Raw genomic sequence first — 21,999 nt, 5'->3', positions numbered from 1 at the left:
TCATATAGTGAAGGAAAATAGGCTTGGGGATCGGATGTGACTTCACATCCAAGCCCTGCTATTTACTAGCTAGCTGTATGATCTTGGGCAAGTTATTTAACCTGTCTGGGTCTTAATTTCCTCAATAGTAAAATGGATCTAATCATAATTACTGCCTGTTAATACATAAAGTTATTACTGCCTGTTAATATATAAAGTTAACTTATGTGAAAAGCAGTATTACACATACCCAAGAGAAATATATTCCATCTGTTCTAGTCAATTTACTCAGTCAGCATTTGGAGAGTAGCAGAGTAGCCCTGAATATAGAAGTAAATTGAGTATTGAAAAGTGATATATTCTAAGGATTTGAGCCTTGAATTATTTCAAAGCAATAATTATGCAGCATCTGTGGCAGCATTCTTGTTTGTGACCACTCAGATCAGGGACATTTTAATCATACCTCTTGCAAACAATTGCTGTATCCTTTTGTGTCTGTTTTACTCATCTGTTCATTAAATGTCAGTATTTATTGCAATTAATTAACCAGCTATATCATTATTATTTTATGTGGATTACATTCTTAAATGAACTAAAGGCCCAATTTTGAAATCGTCAGGAAAAATAGTTTTGCAGATACAGATTCATTAATCATCTTCATCTTCAGTGTCATCAAATAATGTATAAAAAGCATTCCGATTCTAGGACACAGATTACTAAGGAAGTGAGATATTCTGGTTTTGCTGCTCTAGTACCATGTTTCCCCGAAAATAAGACTGGGTCTTATATTAATTTTTGCTCCAAACGATGCATTATGGCTTATGTTCAGGGGATGTCATCCTGAAAAATCATGCTCGGGCTTATTTTCCGGTTAGGTCTTATTTTTGGGAAAACATGGTAGTTAGATCATAGTCGTGGTTCACAAATCAGGCTGCAAATCACACTGTTGAAAAGCATTTTAAATTGTAAAATATACACAGTGGAAAAATACATAAAATATAAACGTAATCTCTTAACAAAATATTGTAAAGAGGATACTCATGCAACCCCTCTCAGTTCAAAAAATAAAACAGTGCCAGAACCTCAGAAGCTGCCTATATGCCACTTCCAAATCACGACTCCCTCCCTTTCCCCCTGAAACAACTATCTTGACTTTTATCTCTTCTTTTTTAAATTAAATTAATTTGAGTGACATTAGTCAATAAGATTACATGTTTCAAGAGTACAATCCTATAATACATCATCTGTATATTCCATTGTGTGCTCATCACCCAAAGTCTAGTCTCCTTCTGTCACTATATATTTGACCCCCTCTACCCTCTTGAACCTCCCTCTTCTTTTTCAAAATAGTTTTACCACCCATGTGTGCATCTCTAAACAGTGTAATTTCGTTTTGCCTATTAAAAAAAAAACTTCATATAAATTGAATTATCCATTTATATCCATTTCTGGCTTCTTTTCCTCAGTATTACATGTTCCCATGCTATTACATGTAGGTGAAGTTTGTTCACTTTCATTAGTGTATAGTGTCTCATTGTATGAATCTACCACAGTTTACTTATCAGTTCTATTATAGATGGATATTTGGGTTGTTTCTAGTTTGGACTACTATGGGCAACATTGCTATGACCAATTTTTATATAGACTGGTACATATGAGTCTTTGCCCATTTTCAGTTAGGTTATCTTTCTTTTTCTTACTGACTTGTATTTTGTTAGTCATATGTGCTGCAAACACCCTCTCCCACTCTGTGGCTTGCCTTTTTGCTCTCTTAATGGTATCTTTTTATGAACTTTACCAATTTTAAAGTGGTAAAAATTACCAATCTTTTCATTTATAGTTAGTGTGTGTGTCTTGTTTAAGAAATCTTTCCTTTTAACCTGAGGTCATAAATGTATTGTATTTTATCTTCTAAAAGCTTCACTGTTTGCTTTTCACACTTATTATTACAGCCCACATGGAGTTGATTTTTGTATATTGTGTGAGAAATTGTTTAACTTCATTTCCCCCTATGCTTAGCCAACTATCCTAAATACCATTTATTGAGAATGCTACTTATGTACTGAAAATCCCTTCTGTTTTGAAGTACCACAGTTGTCATAAATGAAGAATCTGTGTCTGGGTCTATTGCTGGGCTTTCTATTCTGTTTCACAGATCTATGTGCCTTGTGATAGTCCTACCGCTATTTTAATCACTACAGCTGTATAATAAGTTCTGACATCTGGTAGAGCAAGTCCTTCCACATTGTTGCTCTTCAGAAGTATCTCAGCTCTTCTAGGCCCTTTGCCTTGCCTTACAAAGTGTAGAAATCAACTTGCCAAGTTCCACTAACACAAACAAGTGAAATAACCTGTTGGAGTTTGTATTGGTGCTTCTTTAGGTCTTCTTTACTTTCTTTCAGTGAAGTGTCTATAGTTTGTTTTTTTGTTTTTTTTCCACTAAGAAGTCTGGTGCAACTTTGTTTAGACTTATTCTTGGGTACTTGATTTATAAAAGCGATTGTAAATGTCATCTTTCAAAAATGTATTTTCTCATGTCTGTTCCTGATATATAGAATACAAATGTGTGTATATTTATCAAGCATCCTTGCTATTATATCAATTCCTATTAATTCTAATAATCATTCTGTAGATTCTTTTAGATTTTCTAAGTTCACCATCATACCATTTGTGAATAACAGCAGGTTTGTTTGTTTTTCCTTTCCAATCCTCTTATTTTTATTTATTTTTCTTCTTGTCTTAGCGAACCAGTTAGGACCTCCATCATAAAGAGTATTTTTAAAATTAATTTTACTTGTTGGCTGATTTAATAATTAAAATTTATTAATTTTGTTAAATTAGCTATTTTTAAGACAGGATTATAACATTCAAAAAGTAGAACAAAAGTGAATATACGAAGTCTCTCTCCTACTCCAGACCTTGGTTTGTTAAAAATATCAAATCTCTGCCCCTCCCCTTGACCTGCTGAATCGCAGACTTTATCCAGTGGGGCTTCGCCATGTCTATGTTTTTAAAGCTCTACAGGTGACTCTGACAATTAGGTTTGAAGACAAATGCAGAAGATTCGCCTATGCAGAGATTAGTAGGATTGCATAATACAGTAATTCTCAACCCTGGTTGCACATTAAAACTACCCGAGGAGCTTTAAAAAATCCTGATTCCTGGCCCTTACCCTGGGCCAACTGATCTGAATCTCTGTAGGTGTGATCCAAGGCATCTGTAGTTTTTAAAAGTCCCCCCGGTGATGGGTGGTGTGGGCAGGAGCAGGAGGGAGGGTTTACAAAGGGCATGAGGAGATGTTTGGGGGTGATGGGTATGTTCATGAACTTGATTGTGGAGATGGTTTTATGGGTGTGTACATATATTAAAACTTATCAAATTGTACACTTGAAGTATATGCAGTTTATTGCACATCAATAAAGTTGTTTAAAGAAAAAGGTCCCTTGGTGATTCTCATGCACAGTGATGACTGAGGGTCATTGTTCTCATAGAAAGAACACACAACTGAAAGTGAAAGTTGGATAGCCTTTCATCTGCCAACAGTTAGCTATATACAGGTAGGTAGATAAGCCACTTCATCCCCTTTGAACCTCAGTTTCATTCTGGATGGTGGGTTCCATTTTTTCTCAAGTGCTTTTCAACTCTGAGATTTTGATTCTTCTGCTCAGCCTGGCAGTGTGACCAGACTGCTTGTGCACCTTCTGGCCACACAAGGGAGGCTGTGCAGCTGGCAGCCTCTTTCTCTCAACTAATACTTTCATGAGGTCAAAATATGCATCTTTCCTTTCTTTCTGTCCTCTTGGTGAGTACAGGCCCCATTCCTGAACCATCATCTTCAGCTGCCCCCCCAGTGGTTCTGCAGGTGAGCCTTCCTTTAAGCAAAGTAAACCCATGAATCTCTGAATGTACAGAACAGCTTTTAAAAAGACACCCAGATTACTTTGAAAATGTTCAGTTCCCACAAAGCAATTAAAATAGGATCTCATTGAAGTATATGTATGCATATACATGTATATATGTACATTTGTATGTACGTGTGTATCAGTAAGCACATTAACAATGTTATTCTATTGCCTCTAGGAAAATGATCTATCCATATAAAAGGCAGGGGCAATTTTCAAGATCCTTCAGGATCACACATTGCTTAGGTGTAAAATGGATTCAAGGTTAGCAAAGAAGCCAAGTCTGTTTCCACTGTAATGTGATATATAGTACTTAAATGGGTAAATGTGTGAGTGTGTGTGTATGTACGCGCACATGTGTTTGTCTGAGTGTTTACATATACAGTGGTACCTTGGTTTTCGAGCGTAATCCACAAGTTCTGAAACATTCAAAAACAGCTGACAGCTAGGTCTCAGGATCTTGCACTCAGCGGAAGCCGTGTGACATGTTCAACTTCTGAGTCGTGTTCGAAAACTGAAGCATTTAGTTCTGGATTTATGGTGTTCATAAACCAAAATGTTCGTCAATGGAGACTTTTGAAAACCGAGGTACTACTGTACTCAGGTGAACAGGTTGGCAAAATATTTTAGAATGGAATCTATCAGACACTCTGGGCATTCATCTCTAGACCAGGAAAAAGAAATCTGTATGCCCCAGAAAAGACTGACTAGAACTAATGTTACAAAATGATTTAGCTATGTCCTAAACTTTAATAAATGCATTATTTTAAAATCAAGCTCACAAATAAAAACAAATGCTTTTCTGAAGTGAAACAACTGCCGGGATTTTTTAAAAAGAATCCTCCCACACACAGAGAATTTTCCAAATAATACTCTGTCTTTTATTTTTTGGTCTTATTGCAGTTTTCTTTCATTTTGATTCCTAAATTTCAGATTATTCTATGAGCCGGTCACAACACCTTGTGGGCACACATTTTGCTTAAAATGTCTTGAAAGATGCCTAGATCACAACGCGAAGTGTCCACTGTGCAAAGATGGTCTTTCACAGGTAAAACATTTTTCTTTCTTGGTTGGGTTAGCTTATTTGGAATCGGGTACTAAGACTCTTAAATAAAATTCTTATTTGGAATTGTGTCCTATTGGATTCCAAGCCACTGCACTGTGCTAGGGCAAAATACCCCCTCAGACCATCCATCTCTTTCTCCTACTTTATAGCCACCCGTCCCCTCTCCACAAAATCCTTCAAGAAAATGAGGCAACAGCTAGCTTTTTATGCACTGTTGGTAGTGAAATTAATTTGTGTTGGAAAAAAAATATTAAATTGATGATAAATATGGATCCTGGTTCTAATCCCATCATGGCACCTGATTCACTGTAATCTTGGGTGAATCTTGTGTCCTCTCTGGGCTTGGACTAGATGAGCATTGGTGTCCTCTTTTCATCAATGTTTATTCTGTGATTTGAAGAGATCATTCCCAGGGCTTCAGATAAATCTCACAGACTTTCAATGTGGTCCTTGTCCCACCCCTCAGGAGCCACTGTATTTATTAGCAGATCCTTGGCTACTTGAAAAGCTCTGAGGCTTTCAGGTTTTCTAAAATGAATCACACAAATTGCCACCTTGGTTTTTTCAAGTGGACCTAATGGAATTTCCTTTAGCACCAAATGGGTCTGGGAATCCATCTTGTTTTCCTCCCACAGGGACGTGTGTGCCACATTTTACAGTCAGTATTAAGGTCACTTGACCCCTGTCATCCCAGACTAGAGGTTGGAGATGCAAGACTATCTCTAGGTGAATGTAAGTCCAGAGAAGTCACATGTTGAGTTTTCCCAACACCCCAAAATTTAAACTAAGAGAATGGAGTGCAATCATCCAGGATAACTCTGGGGGTGTGTATTGGGTTGGGAGAGGGTCAGTGCCGTACCTTACCTAGGTAAAGGGGTGGGGTTTGCTGGCATATTGTAGATGAGAAGTCTTTACACTTAAATAATACATTTGTGTTGTGCTAACACAACGGCATTCAGATAAGCAGAAAGAAGAAAGATCTACCCATAATCTGCTTATCACCTGGAGAAAATCACTGTTAACAGTTTAGTATATGCCTTTCCTGGGTTTTTGTCTTAGCATCAACAGAGGAGTCATCTCCGTATTGGATTGGCTACCTCCTTTTCCCCAGCTGGACAAAGCAGTTGGTTCTCCTGCAGCCAGGCAGTGTCCGATAAAGCATCCTGGAGGCAGATACTGTGGGGTTCCGGACTCAGGGTCTAGAAGATATTCTCATCTATCTCTTTGTATTCACACAGGGTCACACTTACTCCATCTCCCAGAGAGATGAATATCTTATTCCAATCATGTTCACTGCAGTATAGACAGACATAGCCCACACTGGGAAAGGAAAATTTGTCTAAAACCAGCAGTTTTATACTCAGGAGCTCCCCCTGCTGAGTCTGTGTGGGTAGATTCCATAGCAAGCAATTCTCTGCAGATGTTTTAAGTCCCATTGTCTGGTCCACACAGTTAAATGCCCCCTACTTACAGATCCCTAGATATGCATGGGTTAGGGATGTTTGGGAGGAGAGTAATAGTGACAGTTGAGCCTGAGTTCGGTTCTGAAATCATGGTTTATAGCATAATTTCAGTGATACCTAAATGGTATATTAAAAAAAACAAATAGACGAACACATCACCAGTATTTAGCTGTTTTTGTTTTTTTCTTTTTTTAAAACTAAAGATAGAGAAGAAAAATATTTAGACTTGCAATATCCAGAAGCCAAGCATTGGAATGGGGTGGAGTTGGGGCAGGAAAGGAAAGGATCAATGATAGAAAATTGCTTTTTAGTTCCCTGAACCTTTTGGCCATAGACATTCAGCATATCCCAGATGGAGACAGTTTCTGTGAGCTTGTAAACAAAAATCAGAAATAGTAAAGGAAAGGATTTTACCCCTTTTTTTTGACAGGAACATGATCTCAATTTAAGTGTTTTAGGACAGTGATGAGATTTTTAAAACATCAATGCAAGTCTTTTCCTTGTTAAAATATTTATTTCTAATTATAAGAGTAATTGATTGCATTTTTTAAAGTCTAACATCCAGAGAATACATACGTTATGATAGTATCAGCTGCTAAGGTATGGGTCCAAATTACTCTAATATGTGGGCCATTTGACTATTTTACTGATTGCATCAGAAGTGCTTTGTGTTTTCTGATGACTGCATAATATCTAATAACCTTGTTCCCCATATAGTGCTTGGCATCAAGACAATACAGCAAAAATGTCATAATGGAAGAGCTAATAGCTAAATTCCTTCCAGAAGAACTGAAGGAACGAAGGAGACTTTATGAAGAGGAAATGGCAGAACTTTCTAAGTATGTATATCCATGTTTCTCTTTTCAGTTTCACTCATACCAGTTCATAGAGCTGAATGTGCACATTTCTTCCTAACTCCTCATTCAGTGATATCATGCTGGTAGCTTGAAATTGACCATGGTGAGAGTATTTACACCATGGAAATTGGCAGATGCTTATAAACAAGGGCTTCTCTCCCCGCAACCCGACTCCCGAAAGCTAGTTGTTCAATATTTGTCAGCACACCACTGAAGAAGCTTAAGCCAAACCACTGACTAGGTCACATCTTGGCACTAGTAACTGGGTGTCACTGGCAAGAGTAAATTGGAGTAGCGTAATCAAGGGGAACTGATAAAGTGTCCAGAAGAATGTTTTCAAATATATAAGGAGGTGCTAAGAACTTTGGTGTCAGCCAGACCTGGGTTTATGACCCAGTTTTGCCACAAAGTGAGAATACTTCATGACCATAGGCAAATCACTTCACCTCTCTGCGCCTCGGTTTCCTCATCAGTAGCTTGGGGATAATAATGGACTTATTATGAAGATCAAATGAGCTAGTGCATAGTAAGCACTTAATAATGGTAATAGTAAGAATGCTTCTTAGGCGTTATAGGCGTTCTCTGCCATGCACAAGTATTGTGAGAAGTGAAGGGTAGGGATGGGGATGGAAGTAGGGCTCCAAGCTCTGCCTGGCTGGAAGAACAGTTCATTTCACAGACAAAGCAGGAGGTCATCACTAATTTCTGCCTTTCATACTGCTGCCCTCCTGTCTCCCCAACCCCGGTGTGGAATCCTCACAGCATTCTGAGGGCGAGGTTCCCGGTTGCAAAAGCTGTTCTGGTTTTGTACCCACCCTGTAGAGAACTATTTCTAAACTACCATCAGTTTGTCTGAATGTACCTCCTACTTTGAACATGTTTTCCTGGGAAGCTAGAAATGAAATCTTTTTTTTCCTTATTGACTCATATTAAATCAGCTCAGGTCATCTTTGTCTTTATTTCTGATTCCTAAGTTCACCTTGAATCTCTCTGAGCCCTCCTCTCAAATATAATTTAATGTCTCATTAACAAACACTGCAATATGCTAGAGGGATTTCTATTCAAAGGAATCCTAAACTTAATCCTTTTGAGATTTGGGCAAATGATTTTATATCTATTGGTAGTTTCAGGTTCAGCTGTTGCTGTATTGGATTTACTAGACAAATAAGAGAACAGGGATCCAGGAGGAGCTGGCCAAGTTGCTGGTTCCCTCTCAGGCTGTGTTTCTGAATCTTCATGAGCACTTGCTGAAGGGCTGGCTCCCCGGGTCTGATACCAGAACCAATGCACCAGTGTTCCTGGGGGTGCTGCAACCTGGTTGTCTGGACTTAATGGCCCCTGGCAATTCTGATGCACAGGCATATTTGAGCATCACGGGGCTAGATCACTCTTGCCTCTTCATTGTTATGTCCTCTTCCCAGCTGGGCCTGCCACGCAGATCTTCTAGGGGCTGTGCAAATTTGAGATGCTCAGGGTGACTCTGCAGAGAATTTTCCACCATCCTTCTGGAGAGCTGGGTCCACTTATATTACCAGTGCACTTCCCATATTGCCAGCAAGAAACCTGTAGAGATTGTTTGAGTTGAGACATGAAAAAAATAAAAAAAATATGAAGTATAACTGTCACCCACCATGTTAACATACCAGAGAACTTCTTGAGCCAAATTAGATGATATAGAATGTCAATTTTCATCTTTCAGCCTGTAGGCTAACCTGATAATGGGACTGAGCCTGCAGCATTAGCTGCATTTTAGTATTTTTGACTCTTGTAGAGAGTTTAATCAGCAAGTTGCAAAATCAGAAATGCAATCATATTTTACATTATAATATTTAAGTTCCTCAAGTTTCTTCACAAACAATGGGCACACAACTTAAATGTAAAAGTAAATTTTACCATGACTAAATTTTACTATGAATTTTTGGTAACTAAGTGGTCATGCACTCAGTTGACTCCATAGCAACAATTGTTATTGAAAGAAACTCAGAATTTCCTGTAAGAATCAACACAGAGTCACTTCCCCTATCTCAATTCCATCCCTGTTCCCTATATGTATATCATGGGCAAGCTCTCAGTTGTTAACAATAAACTATACTTTCTAGGGTTTTCATAAATAAAACAATATTAAGAAATCTTCACATTCATATACTTAATATTTCCTTCATTCTAATATGTGTTAATGTTGGAAATTATGATGGGAACAAACTCTCTTAAGAATTGTTTTCATAATTATTCTCAATTCTATAGTCCTTAATATTTTCAAAATGCTGTGAAAACATATGGTCATTATTCTACATCATAACATTCCATGTCCCAGTGATATTTACTCCTTACCTGTAGATGAGAAAGATCAGATAGAAGACTCATGGCAATTTCCCTAAAGGAGCACGACCAGAAGTGTGTGCCTTCAGGAAAACCTAGATTGCAACCTCACCCCCTCGGGCAGGATTCTCAAACTCAACACTATTGATATCTGGGGCAGGATCACTTTTTGTTGTGGAGGAGAGGGGCTGCCCTGTGCATCATAGAATGTTCAGCAGCATCCTTGAATTCTATCCACCAAATGCCAGTAACACCTGCTCACCAGCTGTGAAAACCAAAAATGTATCCAGATATTTCCAAGTGTCCCCTGAGATGCAAAATCGCCCCATTGACAACCACTGGTCTAGAGAGAAAATGATTGCATAAGCAACTAAATAGACGAATATACATTTATGCTATTTTACATCCTACATATAAAATTTTCATTTCTTTATAGAGTAAATATAATTGGTCTATAGTTTTCTTTAAAGTTTACATTCTTTTCCGTATTAGAATAATCCTGCTGATTCCTCAATATATATATATTTTTTTGTTTGTTTCCTGTTTTCTTTTCTTTTTTTTTTTTTTTTTTTTTTAATTTATTGGGGTGACAATTGTTAGTAGAATTACATAGATTTCAGTTGTGCAATTCTGTATCACATCATCCATAAATCACACTGTGTGTTCACCACCCAGAGTCAGCTCCCCTTCCATCACCGTACATTTGATCCCCCTCACCCTCATCCCCCACCCCCCAACACCCTTACGCTCTGGTAACCACCAAATTACGTTCCCCAGATTAATTTTCAAACCCCGTGGCCATCCTGTGGTCACCGACTGCCCTCCAATCCCCTCACCCTCCCCCCCACCCCCTACTCCCCCCGCCCATCTAGCAACCCTCAGTTTTTCCTCATTGTCTCCCAAACAGTTTCTGATTAGTTCATTCACTTATTCTTTTCTTTAGAATCCGCAAATAAGTGAGATCATATGGAACTTATCTTTCTCTGTCTGACTTATTTCACTTAACATAATGTTCTCTAGATCCATCCATGTTGTTGCAAATGGTAAGATTTCTTTCTTCCTTATGGCTGCATAATACTCCATTGTATAAATGTACCACAGTTTCTTAATCCAGTCATCTACCGATGGGCATTTTGGTTGTTTCCATGTCTTAGCTATTGTGTATAGTGCTGCAATAAACATAGGAGTGCATAGAGATTTTTGAATTGAAGTTCTGGATTTCTCCGGATAGATACCTAGGAGTGGAATTACTGGATCATAAGGTAGTTCCATTTTCAGAATTTTGAGATACCTCCATACTGTTTTCCATAGCGGCTGCACCAGTCTGCAATCCCACCAACAGTGCACAAGCGTTCCCTTTTCTCCACATCCTTGCCAGCACTTGTTGTTTGTTGATTTATTGATGATAGCCATTTTGACTGGGGTGAGGTGGTATCTCATTGTGGTTTTTATTTGCATTTCTCTGATGGTTAGCGAGGTTGAGCATTTCTTCATATGTCTGTTTGCCATCTGTATGTCCTTTTCAGAAAAATGTCTCTTCAAGTCCTCTGCCCATTTTTTAATTGGATCGTTTGTTTTTTTGGAGTTGGGTTGAGTAAGTTTTCCATAGATTTGTGATATTAATCCCTTATCAGATATATCACTGGCAAATATCTTTTCCCATTCAGTAGGATCCCTTCTTGTTTTATTGATGGTTTCCTTTGCTGTGAAAAAACTTTTTAGTTTGATATAATCCCACATGTTTATTCTTTCTCTTAGTTCCCTCGCGCGAGGGTGTATATCAGTAAAAATCTTACTCCGGGTAATGTCTGAGAAGTTTCTTCCTATATTTTCTTCTAGGTATTTTATGGTTTCAGACCTTACATTTAAGTCTTTAAGCCATTTTGAATTTATTTTTGTATATGGTGTAAGGAGGTGGTCCAACTTCATTTTTTTGCATGTGTCTGTCCAGGTTTCCCAGCACCATTTATTGAATAGACTGTCATTACTCCATCGTACATTCTTGCTTCCATTGTCGTAGATTAAATGGCCATATAGGCGTGGATTTATTTCTGGACTCTCTATTCTGTTCCATTGATCTATGTGTCTGTTTTTATGCCAGTACCATGCTGTTTTGATTACTGTAGCCTTGTAGTATAATTTGAAGTCAGGTATTGTTATACCTCCCACTTTGTTCTTATTTCTCAAGATTGCCTTTGCTATTTGGGGTCTTTTATGGTCCCATATAAATTTTAGGATTATATGTTCTATTTCTGTGAAAAACGACGTTGGCAGTTTGATAGGAATTGCATTGAATATGTATATTGCCTTAGGCAGTATGGACATTTTAACTATATTAATTCTTCCTATCCATGAACATGATATGTGTTTCCATCTATTTATATCTTCCTTCATTCCTTTCATCAGTGTCTTATAATTTTCTGAGTATAGATCTTTTACTTCTTTGGTTAAATTTATTCCCAGGTATTTTATAGTCTTTGGAGCGATTGTAAATGGGATTGTTTTTTTAATTTCTCCTTCTGATGTTTTATTATTGGTATATACAAATGCAACTGATTTCTGAATATTAATTTTGTATCCTGCCACTTTACTAAATTCATCTATCAGCTCTAATAGCTTCTTGGTGGAGTCTTTAGGGTTCTCTATATATAGTATCATATCATCTGCATACAATGATAACTTTACTTCCTCCTTACCAATCTGGATGCCTTTTATTTCTTTTTCTTGTCTGATTGCTGTGGCAAGAACTTCCAGCACTATGTTGAATAGAAGCGGAGATAATGGGCATCCTTGCCTTGTTCCTGATCTTAGGGGGAATGGTTTTAGCTTTTCCCCATTGAGTATGATGTTAGCTGTGGGTTTGTCATATATGGCCTTTATTATGTTGAGATAAGATCCCTCTATTCCCACTTTCTTAAGGGTTTTTATCATAAATGGCTGTTGGATTTTATCAAATGCTTTTTCTGCATCTATTGATATGATCATGTGATTTTTATTTTTCATTTTGTTAATGTGATGTATCACATTAATAGATTTGCGGATGTTGAACCACCCCTGCATACCAGGGATGAATCCCACTTGATCGTGGTGAATGATCTTTTTAATGTATTGCTGAATTCTGTTTGCTAATATTTTGTTGAGGATTTTTGCATCTATGTTCATTAAAGATATCGGCCTGTAGTTTTCTTTTTTTGTGGTGTCTTTGTCTAATTTTGGGATCAGGGTGATAGTGGCTTCGTAAAAAGTGTTTGGGAGTCTTCCCTCCTTCTGGATTTTTTGGAAGAGCTTGAGGAGAATTGGTGATAATTCTTTTTTGAACGCTTTGTAAAATTCTCCTGTAAAGCCATCTGGTCCAGGGCTTTTGTTTGTTGGGAGACTGTTGATTACTGATTCAATTTCCGTGGTGGTAATCATTCTATTCAGGTTTTCTGTTTCTTCTTGAGTTAGCCTTGGAAGGTTGTACGCCTCTAGAAAATTGTCCATTTCTTCCAAATTGTCAAATTTGTTGGCATATAGTTGCTCATAGTAACTTCTTAAAACTCTTTGTATTTCTGCAGTGTCCGTTGTCACTTCTCCTCTTTCGTTTCTGATTTTATTAATTTGGGTCCTCTCTCTCTTTTTTTAAATGAGTCTGGCTAAAGGTTTGTCGATTTTGTTTATCTTCTCTAAGAACCAACTCTTGGATTCATTGATCTTTTGTATTGTTTTTCTGGTTTCTATTTCATTTATTTCTGCTCTGATCTTTATTATCTCCTTCCTTGTGTTCCCTTTGGGCTTATTTTGCTGTTCTTTTTCCAGATCCCTTAAATGTGAAGATAAACTGTTGATTAGTGATGTTTCTTGTTTCTTTAGGTAGGCCTGCAAAGCTATGAATTTCCCTCTTAGGACTGCTTTCGCGGCATCCCATAGATTTTGGGTTGTCGTGTTTTCATTTTCATTTATCTCGAAATATCTTTTGATTTCTTCCTTGATCTCCTGCTTGACCCATTCATTATTTAGTAATAAGTTATTCAGCCTCCATGAATTGGTGTGTCTTCCCGATTTTTTCCTGTAGTTCATTTCTAATTTCATAGCATTGTGATCAGAGAAGACAATTGGTATGATTTCAATTTTCTTAAATTTATCAAGACTTGTTTTGTGGCCTAACATATGATCTATCTTGGAAAATGTTCCATGTGCGCTTGAGAAGAAGGTGTATTTTGCAGCATTGGGGTGAAATGTTCTGAAAATATCGATTAAATCCAAGTGGTCCAATGTATCATTTAAGGCTGTTGTTTCCATATTGATTTTCTGTCTGGAAGACCTGTCCCTTGTGGTCAGAGGTGTGTTGAAGTCCCCGACTATAATAGTGTTACTGTTGATCTCTGCCTTTATGTCAGTCAGTACCTGTTTTATATATTTAGGTGCTCCTATGTTGGGTGCATAGATGTTTACTAGGGTTACGTCCTCTTGTCGGATCGATCCCTTTATTATTATATAGTGCCCATCTTTATCTTTTAGTATGTTCTTCATTTTAAAGTCTATTTTGTCAGAAATAAGTATTGCAACTCCAGCTTTTTTCTCGTTTCCATTTGCATGAAATATCTTACTCCAACCCTTCACTTTCAGCCTGTGTGTGTCTTTTGTTCTGAGGTGAGTCTCTTGTATACAGCATATACAAGGGTCTTGCTGTCTTATCCAGTCAGCCACCCTATGTCTTTTGATTGGAGCATTTAATCCGTTTACATTTAAAGTGATTATTGATAGGTACATAGATATTGCCATTTTTAAATTTGTAGTTAGGTTGTTTTGATCTTTCTTCTATTTACAGAAGACCTTTTAGTATTTCTTGCAATGCTGGCTTGGTGGTAATAAATTCCTTTAGCTTATTTTTTTCTGGAAAGCTCTTTATCTCTCCATCAACTTTAAATGATAGCCTTGCTGGATAAAGCAATCTAGGTTGTAGGCCTTTGTTTTCCATCACTTTAAGTATCTCCTGCCACTCCCTCCTGGCCTTCAATGTTTCTGTAGAAAAATCATTTGATAGTCTTATGGGAGTTCCCTTGTATGTAACCCTCTGTCTTTCTCTTGCTGCTTTTAGGATTCTCTCTTTGTCTTTAAGCTTTGCCATTTTAACTATAATGTGTCTTGGTGTGGACCTGTTTGGGTTAATCCTGGTTGGAACTCTCTGCACTTCCTGGACTTGTATGTTGGTTTCCTTCATCAGGTTGGGGAAGTTTTCAGACATTATTACTTCAAATATGTTCTCAATCCTTTGCTTGCTCTCTTCCCCTTCTGGTATTCCTATGATGCGCATGTTGTTGCGCTTGATGTTATCCCAGAGGTCTCTTAGGCCATCTTCATTGTTTTTTATTCTTTTTTCTTTTTGTTGTTCCGTTTGGGTGATCTCTGCTACCTTGTCTTCTAAGTCGCTGATTCGATCCTCTGCTTCATCTAGCCTGCTGGTAATTCCTTCAAGTGAGTTCTTAATTTCGGTAATTGTGTTCTTTAGTTCCAACTGGTTTTTCGTTATGATTTCTACATCCTTCTTTATGTTTTCTCTAAGCTCGTTTGTTATGATTTCTACATCCTTCTTTATGTCTTCTCTAAGCTCCTTAAACATTCTTATCACCAGTGTTCTGAACTCTGTCTCTGAGAGGTTGGTTACGTCTGCTTCATTTGGTTCCAGTTGTGGAAGCTTCTTCTGTTCTTTTATTTGGGACGTGTACCTTTGTTTCCCCATTCTGGCTGACTGTGTTTATTTTGATATATTAGGTAGATCCCCTAGAGTTCTTAGTTCTTGCTAGGTTATCTTATGTAGTATGTGTCCTTTATATTTGACTCGCACCACGTGTTCCTCCTCTGCGTGTGCTCCAAAGGTGAGTCTTGTGTTGTGTACACTGTCCCGTTCAAGAAGATCTTTAATTGCTTCCCGCTAATGAGCAGGTGGGGTCAACTCCTGGGCTGACCTGCCGTGAGACTTGGCTCTGCCCCCCGCAGGGCACTCTGCTGCGTGAGGGTTGACCACCCCAATGTGATTTGGCCTCTATGGGCTCCAGAGCCTGCCGAGAACCCCCTCTAGGTGTGTGACCTGCAGGTCAAACCCGGCTGCACTCCGATTTGGTCTGGAGTTGGCCCCCAGATATGCCGAGTCCCGTGCCACCCAAGCTGGGCCCCGGCAGGGAAGTCCCAGAACAAGGCAAATCACCAAGCACAGCAGCAACGACAACAGCAAAGAGGAAAAAAAAAAAAAAAAAAAACAGCCGATAACCCCCGCTCGACACAGGCAAAGATATCAAAGATACAAGACAAAGCAAAACAAAACCAAGCAAAGCAAAACAAAGCAAAACAAAAAGCAGCGACCGTCTCGGCCTGAGCCCACCAAGCAATGACCAGGTTGTCCTCTGCTGTACCAAAGAGCCCCCTGCTTATTGCGCAGGCAGAGCCGGTCACCTGGTGCTCAGAGAGACTTTGGGACTGCAGACTTAAAAGCGTGGGCCTGAGGGGTCTGGATGACAGTTTTTACAAAGTCAGTGCAGTTTCTGCCCTTGCCTGCACATATGCACACCGAGAGGAGCACCACCAGTCCTTTGTCCAGAGCTCGTGAGTCCTAGGGCACTCCTTCAGTGTGTGTGTATGGGTGCGGGCGGGAGATTTCTGATCTGCTGACCGTGCCTCACAAGCTGGGCCCCGGCAGGGCAGTTTCAGAACAAAGCAAATCACCAAGCACAACAACAACAACAACAACAAAGAAAAATATCAAATACGTTCACATGCAAAACCACCTGATAACCCCACTCGACAGAGGCAAAGATATCAAAGATATAAAGACAAAGCAAAACAAGACAAAACAAAGCAATACAAAAAGCAGCGACAGTCTCGGCCTAAGCCCACCAAGCAATGTCCAGGTTGTTCTCTGCTGTACCAAGGAGCCCCCTGCTTATTGCGCAGGCAGAGCCGGTCACCTGGTGCCCAGAGAGACTTTGGGACTGCAGACTTAAAAGCGTGGGCCTGAGGGGTCTGGATGATAGTTTTTACAATATCAGCGCAGTTTCTGCCCTTGCCTGCACAAATGCACACTGAGAGTGGCACCACCAGATACGTGACCAAAACTCTTGAGTCTTAAGGCACCTCTTCAGTGTGTGTGTGTGAGTGCGGGCAGGAGATTTCTGATCTGCTGAAAGCCCAGAGCTGCGCCTGCCTCACTGCTGATCTCCGGGTGTGTCTCGGCAGCTGCACCCACCCCACCCTAGGCAAGCCAGGAAGGGTGGGGGCTGGAGATGGAGGGGTCTTCACTCTCCCAGCCCAGCCGTGTGTCGCCCTCTTCCCGCAGGCCAGAAAAGGTGGTGGCTGGGGGTGGAGGCGTCTCTTCTCTCCTAGCGCAGCCAAAATCACGCACACTGCCCAGTCTGCCTGGGTCAGGACTGCCCGTCAGGCTTCCCAAAGCGTGAGCCTTAGATACCACTTCTCGGTTCAGGGGCCGGTTTAAGTCTCTGGAAGGGCGGGGTAAGATTGGAAGAGCGGGGCGGGGGAGGGGCCTAGGTATGGAGACTGCGCCCCCCGTCCGCCACAGGGCGCGCCGCCTTCCCGGCTGGAGAAATCAGCCGCGGGACGCAGGGAAAGAGCCCGCCTCCCGGTCTCTGCGCTCTCCGCTCCGCCTGGGCTCCTGTGCGCGCCCGGCACAACGGGGCTGCACCGCGGTTTCCAGTCCCAGTCTCTGGAAGGGCGGGGTAGGATTGGGAGAGCAGGGCGGGGGGGAGGGGCCCAGGTATGGAGACTGCGCCCCCCGTCCGCCGCAGGGCGCGCCGCCTTCCCCGCGGGAGAAATCAGCCGTGGGAGCAGGGAAAGAGCCTACCCCCGGTCTCTGCGCTCTCCGCTCCGCCTGGGATCCCGTGCTTGCCCGGCTCCGTGGTTTTCGGTTTTCGCCCCTGCCAGCTGAGGCTCCGCTGGGGGCTGGGCTCTCCCGCCGCTGCCGGCCGAGCGCTCCCACGCCGCCCCTCCTCCTCCTCTCCTTGCTCTGTCCAGTTAGCTTACCCCCAAGAATTTCTTAGCTTCAAGCAATCCATGAATCTTCCCACTATATTGTGTGGTGAGCGAAAATTTCCTCGATGGGTTATAGTTCCCGTTTGCAACAAGATCCGGAGGAGAACTCAGAAAGTGCGCCCTGCTGCCGCCCCTCAATATATATTTTTTAAATAATTGTTTTATTCCTCAATTACAATTGACATACAATATTATCTTTGTTTCAGATATACAACATAGTGATTAGACATTTATATATCTTACAAAGTGATCACCCAGTAAGTCTAGTACGCATCTGACACCATACATACCGTGTTTCACTGAAAATAAGACCTAGCTGGACAATCAGTTCTAATGCGTCTTTTGGAGTAAAAATTAATGAGACCCGGTATTATATTATATTATATTATATTATATTATATTATATTATATTATATTATACTATATTATATTGACCCGGTCTTATATTATAGTAAAATGTTAATTTCTGCTCCAAAAGGCACATTAGAGCTGATTGTCTGGCTAGGTCTTATTTTTGGGGAAATACGGTAGTTATTACAATATTATCGACTATATTCCTTACGGTATACCCTACATTCCCATGACTATTTTGTGACTACAGAATTTTTACTTCTTAATCCCTTCCCTTTTTCACCGACCCCCAAACCCTCTCCTAGCTGGTAACCGTCAAAATGTACACTGTATCTAAGAGATACAGAGTCTGTTTCTGTTTTGTTTATTTTGTTCTTTAGGTTCCACATATAAGTAAAATCATATGGCATTTATCTTTATCTGTCTGACATACTCCACTCATCACAATACCCTCTAGGTTCATCAGTATTGTTGCAGATGGCAAGATTTCATTCTTATTTACAGCTGAGTAATATTCGATTGTATGTATGTACTACCTTTTCTTCGTTCATTCATCCATTGATGGACACACAGGTTGCCTCCAATTCTTGGCTATTGTAAATGATGCTGCAACAAACATATGGATACACATGTCCCTTTGATGCAGTTATTTCAGTTTCTTCAGATAAATACCTGAAGTGGGAATACTACATCCTTCTTTCTTTTTCGTTATAGCCTTTGTTTTAAAGTCTATTGTGTCAGGAATAAGAATTGCTACCCCAACTTTTTTTTTTCATTTTCATGAAATATTTTTTTTCCATCCACTTACTTTCAATCTGGTTCTATCTCTCAATATGAAGTGAGTCACTCTGTGTATTTTTTTTTTAAGTTTGTCGTAATCTTTTTATTTCTTATTAGTTTCAGGTGTACAAAACAATACAATAGTTAGACATTTCACCCCTTACAAAGTGATAAGCCCCCTCCTGCAATCTATAGACCCTCTGACATCTGAAGTGAGTCTCTTTTAGGCAGCATATACAAAGGTCTTGTTTTCTTTCTTTTTTTAATTAAACGGTATTGGGGTGACAATTCTGAGTAAAGTTACATAAATTTCAGTTATACAATTCTGTATTACATCATCTATAAATCACATTGTTTTATATACCACATATCAGTGAAATCATATGGTTCTCTGCTTTTTCTGTCTGACTTGTTTCGCTTAGCATTATACTCTCAAGATCCATCCATTTTGTCACAAAAGTTCCTATATCATCTTTTCTTACCGCCGTATAATATTCCATATATATACCACAACTTATTTATCCATTCATCTATCGAAGGACATTTTGGTTGTTTCCATGTCTTGGCCACCGTAAATAAAGCTGAAATGAACATTGGAGCACACGTGTCTTTATGGATAAATGTTTTCAGATTTTTTGGGTAGATACCCAGGAGAGGGATTGCTGGGTCATATGGTAATTCTATTCGTAATTTTTTTTTAATTTATTGGGGTGACAATTGTTAGTAAAATTACATAGATTTCAGGTGTACAATTCTGTATTACATCATCTATAAATCCCATTGTGTGTTCACCACCCGGAGTCAGTTCTCCTTCCATCACCATGTATTTGATCCCCCTTACCCTCATCTCCCACCCCCCACCCCCTTTACCTTCTGGTAACCACTAAACTATTGTCTGTGTCTATCAGTTCTTCTTTCTCATTTGTTTGTCTCCTTCTTTTATTGTTTTTGGTTTATATACCACATATCAGTGAAATCATATGGTTCTCTGCTTTTTCTGTCTGACTTATTTTGCTTAGCATTATACTCTCAAGATCCATCCATGTTGTCACAAATGTTCCTATATCATCTTTTCTTACCACCGAATAATATTCCATTGTGTATATATACCACAACTTCTTTATCCATTCATCTATCGAAGGACATTTTGGTTGTTTCCATGTCTTGGCCACCGTAAACAAAGCTGTAATGAACAATTGAGCACACGTGTCTTTATGTGTAGATGTTTTCAGATTTTTTGGGTAGATACCCAGGAGAGGGATTGCTGGGTCATATAGTAATTCTATTCATAATTTTTTGAGGAACCTCCACACTGCTTTCCATAGCGGCTGCACCAATCTGCATTTGCACCAACAGTGTATGAGGGTTTCTTTTTCTCCACAGCCTCTCCAACACTTGTTACTATTTGTCTTGTTGATGATAGCCATTCTGACTGGGGTGTGGTGATATCTCATTGTGGTTTTTATTTGCATTTCTTTGGTGATTAGTGATGTTGAGCATTTTTTCATATGTCTATTGGCCATTTGTATGTCCTCTTTGGAGAAATGTCTCTTCACGTTCTCTGCCCATTTTTCAATTTGACTGTTTTTTTGTTGTTGAGTTGTATGAGTTCCTTGCATATTTTGGATATTAGCCCCTTTTCAGAGGCACTGTTGGCAAAAAACTTCTCCTATTCAGTTGGTTGCCTCTTTATTTTGTCGATGGTTTCTTCTGCTGTGCAGAAGCTTTTAAGTTTTATATAATCCCATTCATTTATTTTAGCTTTCCCTTCCCTTGCCTTTGGAGTCAAATTCATAAAATGCTCTTTGAACCCAAAGTCCATAAGTTTAGTATCTATGTTTTCTTCTATGCAGTTTATTGTTTCAAGTCTAATGCTTAAGACTTTGGTCAATTTCAAATTAATTTTGGTACATGGTGACAGATAGCAGTCCAGTTTCATTCTTTTGCATGTGGCTTTCCAATTCTCCCAGCACCATTTATTGAAGAGGCTGTCTTTTCTCCATTGTATGTTTTTTGCTTCTTTGTCAAAAATAATCTGTCCATATTTATGTGGTTTTATTTCTGCATTCTCAATTCTATTCCATGGTCTACGTGTCTGTTTTTCTGCGAATACCATGCTGGTTTCATGATTGTTGCCATATACTACAAGCCAAAATCAGGGAGTGTGACACCTCTAGCACTGTTCTTTTTTTTTTAGAATTGCTTTGGCTATTCAGGGTCTTTTGTGGTTCCAAACAAATCTGATGATTTTTTGTTGTGTTTCTTTAAAAAATGCCACTAGGATTTTGATGGGATTGCATTAAATCTGTATATTGCTTTGGATAGTATGGCCTTTTTAACTATGTTGATGCTTCCAATCCATGAGCACGGAATGTCTTTCCATTTCTTTGTGTCTTCTTCAATTTCTTTTAAAAATGGCTTATAGTTTTCAGCATATACGTCTTTCACATCATTGGTTAAATTTATTCCTAGGTATCTTATTCTTTTTGTTCCAATTGCAAAAGGAATTGTTTTTTCCTTATTTATTTTTCTGAGATTTCACTGTTCGTATATAGGAATGCAATGGACTTTTGTACGTTGATTTTGTAGCCAGCAACTTTGCAGTATTCGTTGATTGTTTCTAATAGCTTTTTGGTGGAGTGTTTAGGGTTTTCCATATATAGCATGATGTCATCTACAAAAAGTGACAATTTACCTTCTTCATTCCCAATTTGGATGCCTTTTATTTCTTTCTCTTGCCTGATTGCTCTGGAGCGGACTTCTAACACTATGTTGAAAAGCAGAGGTGATAGGGGACAGCCCTGTCGTGTTCCTGAACATAGAACAAAGGGCTTCAGTTTTTCACTGTTAATTATGAGATTAGCTGAGGGTTTGTCATATATGGCCTTTATTATGTTAAGGTATTTTCCTTCTATACCTATTTTATTAAGTGTTGTAATCATAAATGGATGTTGTATCTTGTCAAATGCTTTTTCTGCATCAGTTGATATAATCCTATGATTTTTGTCCTTTATTTTGTTTATGTGATGTATCACATTGATGGATTTGCATATGTTGTACCATCCTTGTGCTGCTGGGATGAACCCCACTTGGTCGTGATGAATAATGTTTTTAATGTATTGTTGCATTCGATTTGCTAGAATTTTGTTTAGGATTTTTGCATTTGTGTTCATCAGAGTTATTGGTCGGCAGTTTTGTTTTTTTGTGTTATCCTCACCAGGTTTTGGTATCAGGGTAATGTTGGCCTCATAAAATGCGTT

The 21,999-nt window shown here is 39.2% G+C and overlaps 1 protein-coding gene across 2 annotated transcripts in view; it reads left to right on the top strand.

Annotated features, from left to right (window-relative positions):
• LONRF3 (LON peptidase N-terminal domain and ring finger 3) overlaps positions 1-21,999 on the top strand; it is a 56,844-nt gene that overhangs the window by 22,048 nt on the left and 12,797 nt on the right. For both annotated transcript variants that reach the window (XR_004423833.1, XM_033114016.1), the window contains exons 6-7: positions 4,815-4,929; positions 7,128-7,249. Coding sequence is in view for 1 of the 2 variants with exons in the window: in XM_033114016.1 (XP_032969907.1) it covers positions 4,815-4,929; positions 7,128-7,249 (237 nt within the window). In the remaining variant the exon portion in view is untranslated. The remainder of the gene's footprint in view (positions 1-4,814; positions 4,930-7,127; positions 7,250-21,999) is intronic.

The sequence above is a fragment of the Rhinolophus ferrumequinum genome, chromosome X (genome assembly GCF_004115265.2).
Source record: "Rhinolophus ferrumequinum isolate MPI-CBG mRhiFer1 chromosome X, mRhiFer1_v1.p, whole genome shotgun sequence".
Classification (NCBI taxonomy): domain Eukaryota; kingdom Metazoa; phylum Chordata; class Mammalia; order Chiroptera; family Rhinolophidae; genus Rhinolophus; species Rhinolophus ferrumequinum.
The sequence above is the reverse complement of the archived record's forward strand: the minus strand, read 5'-3'. Positions and strand labels throughout refer to the sequence as shown.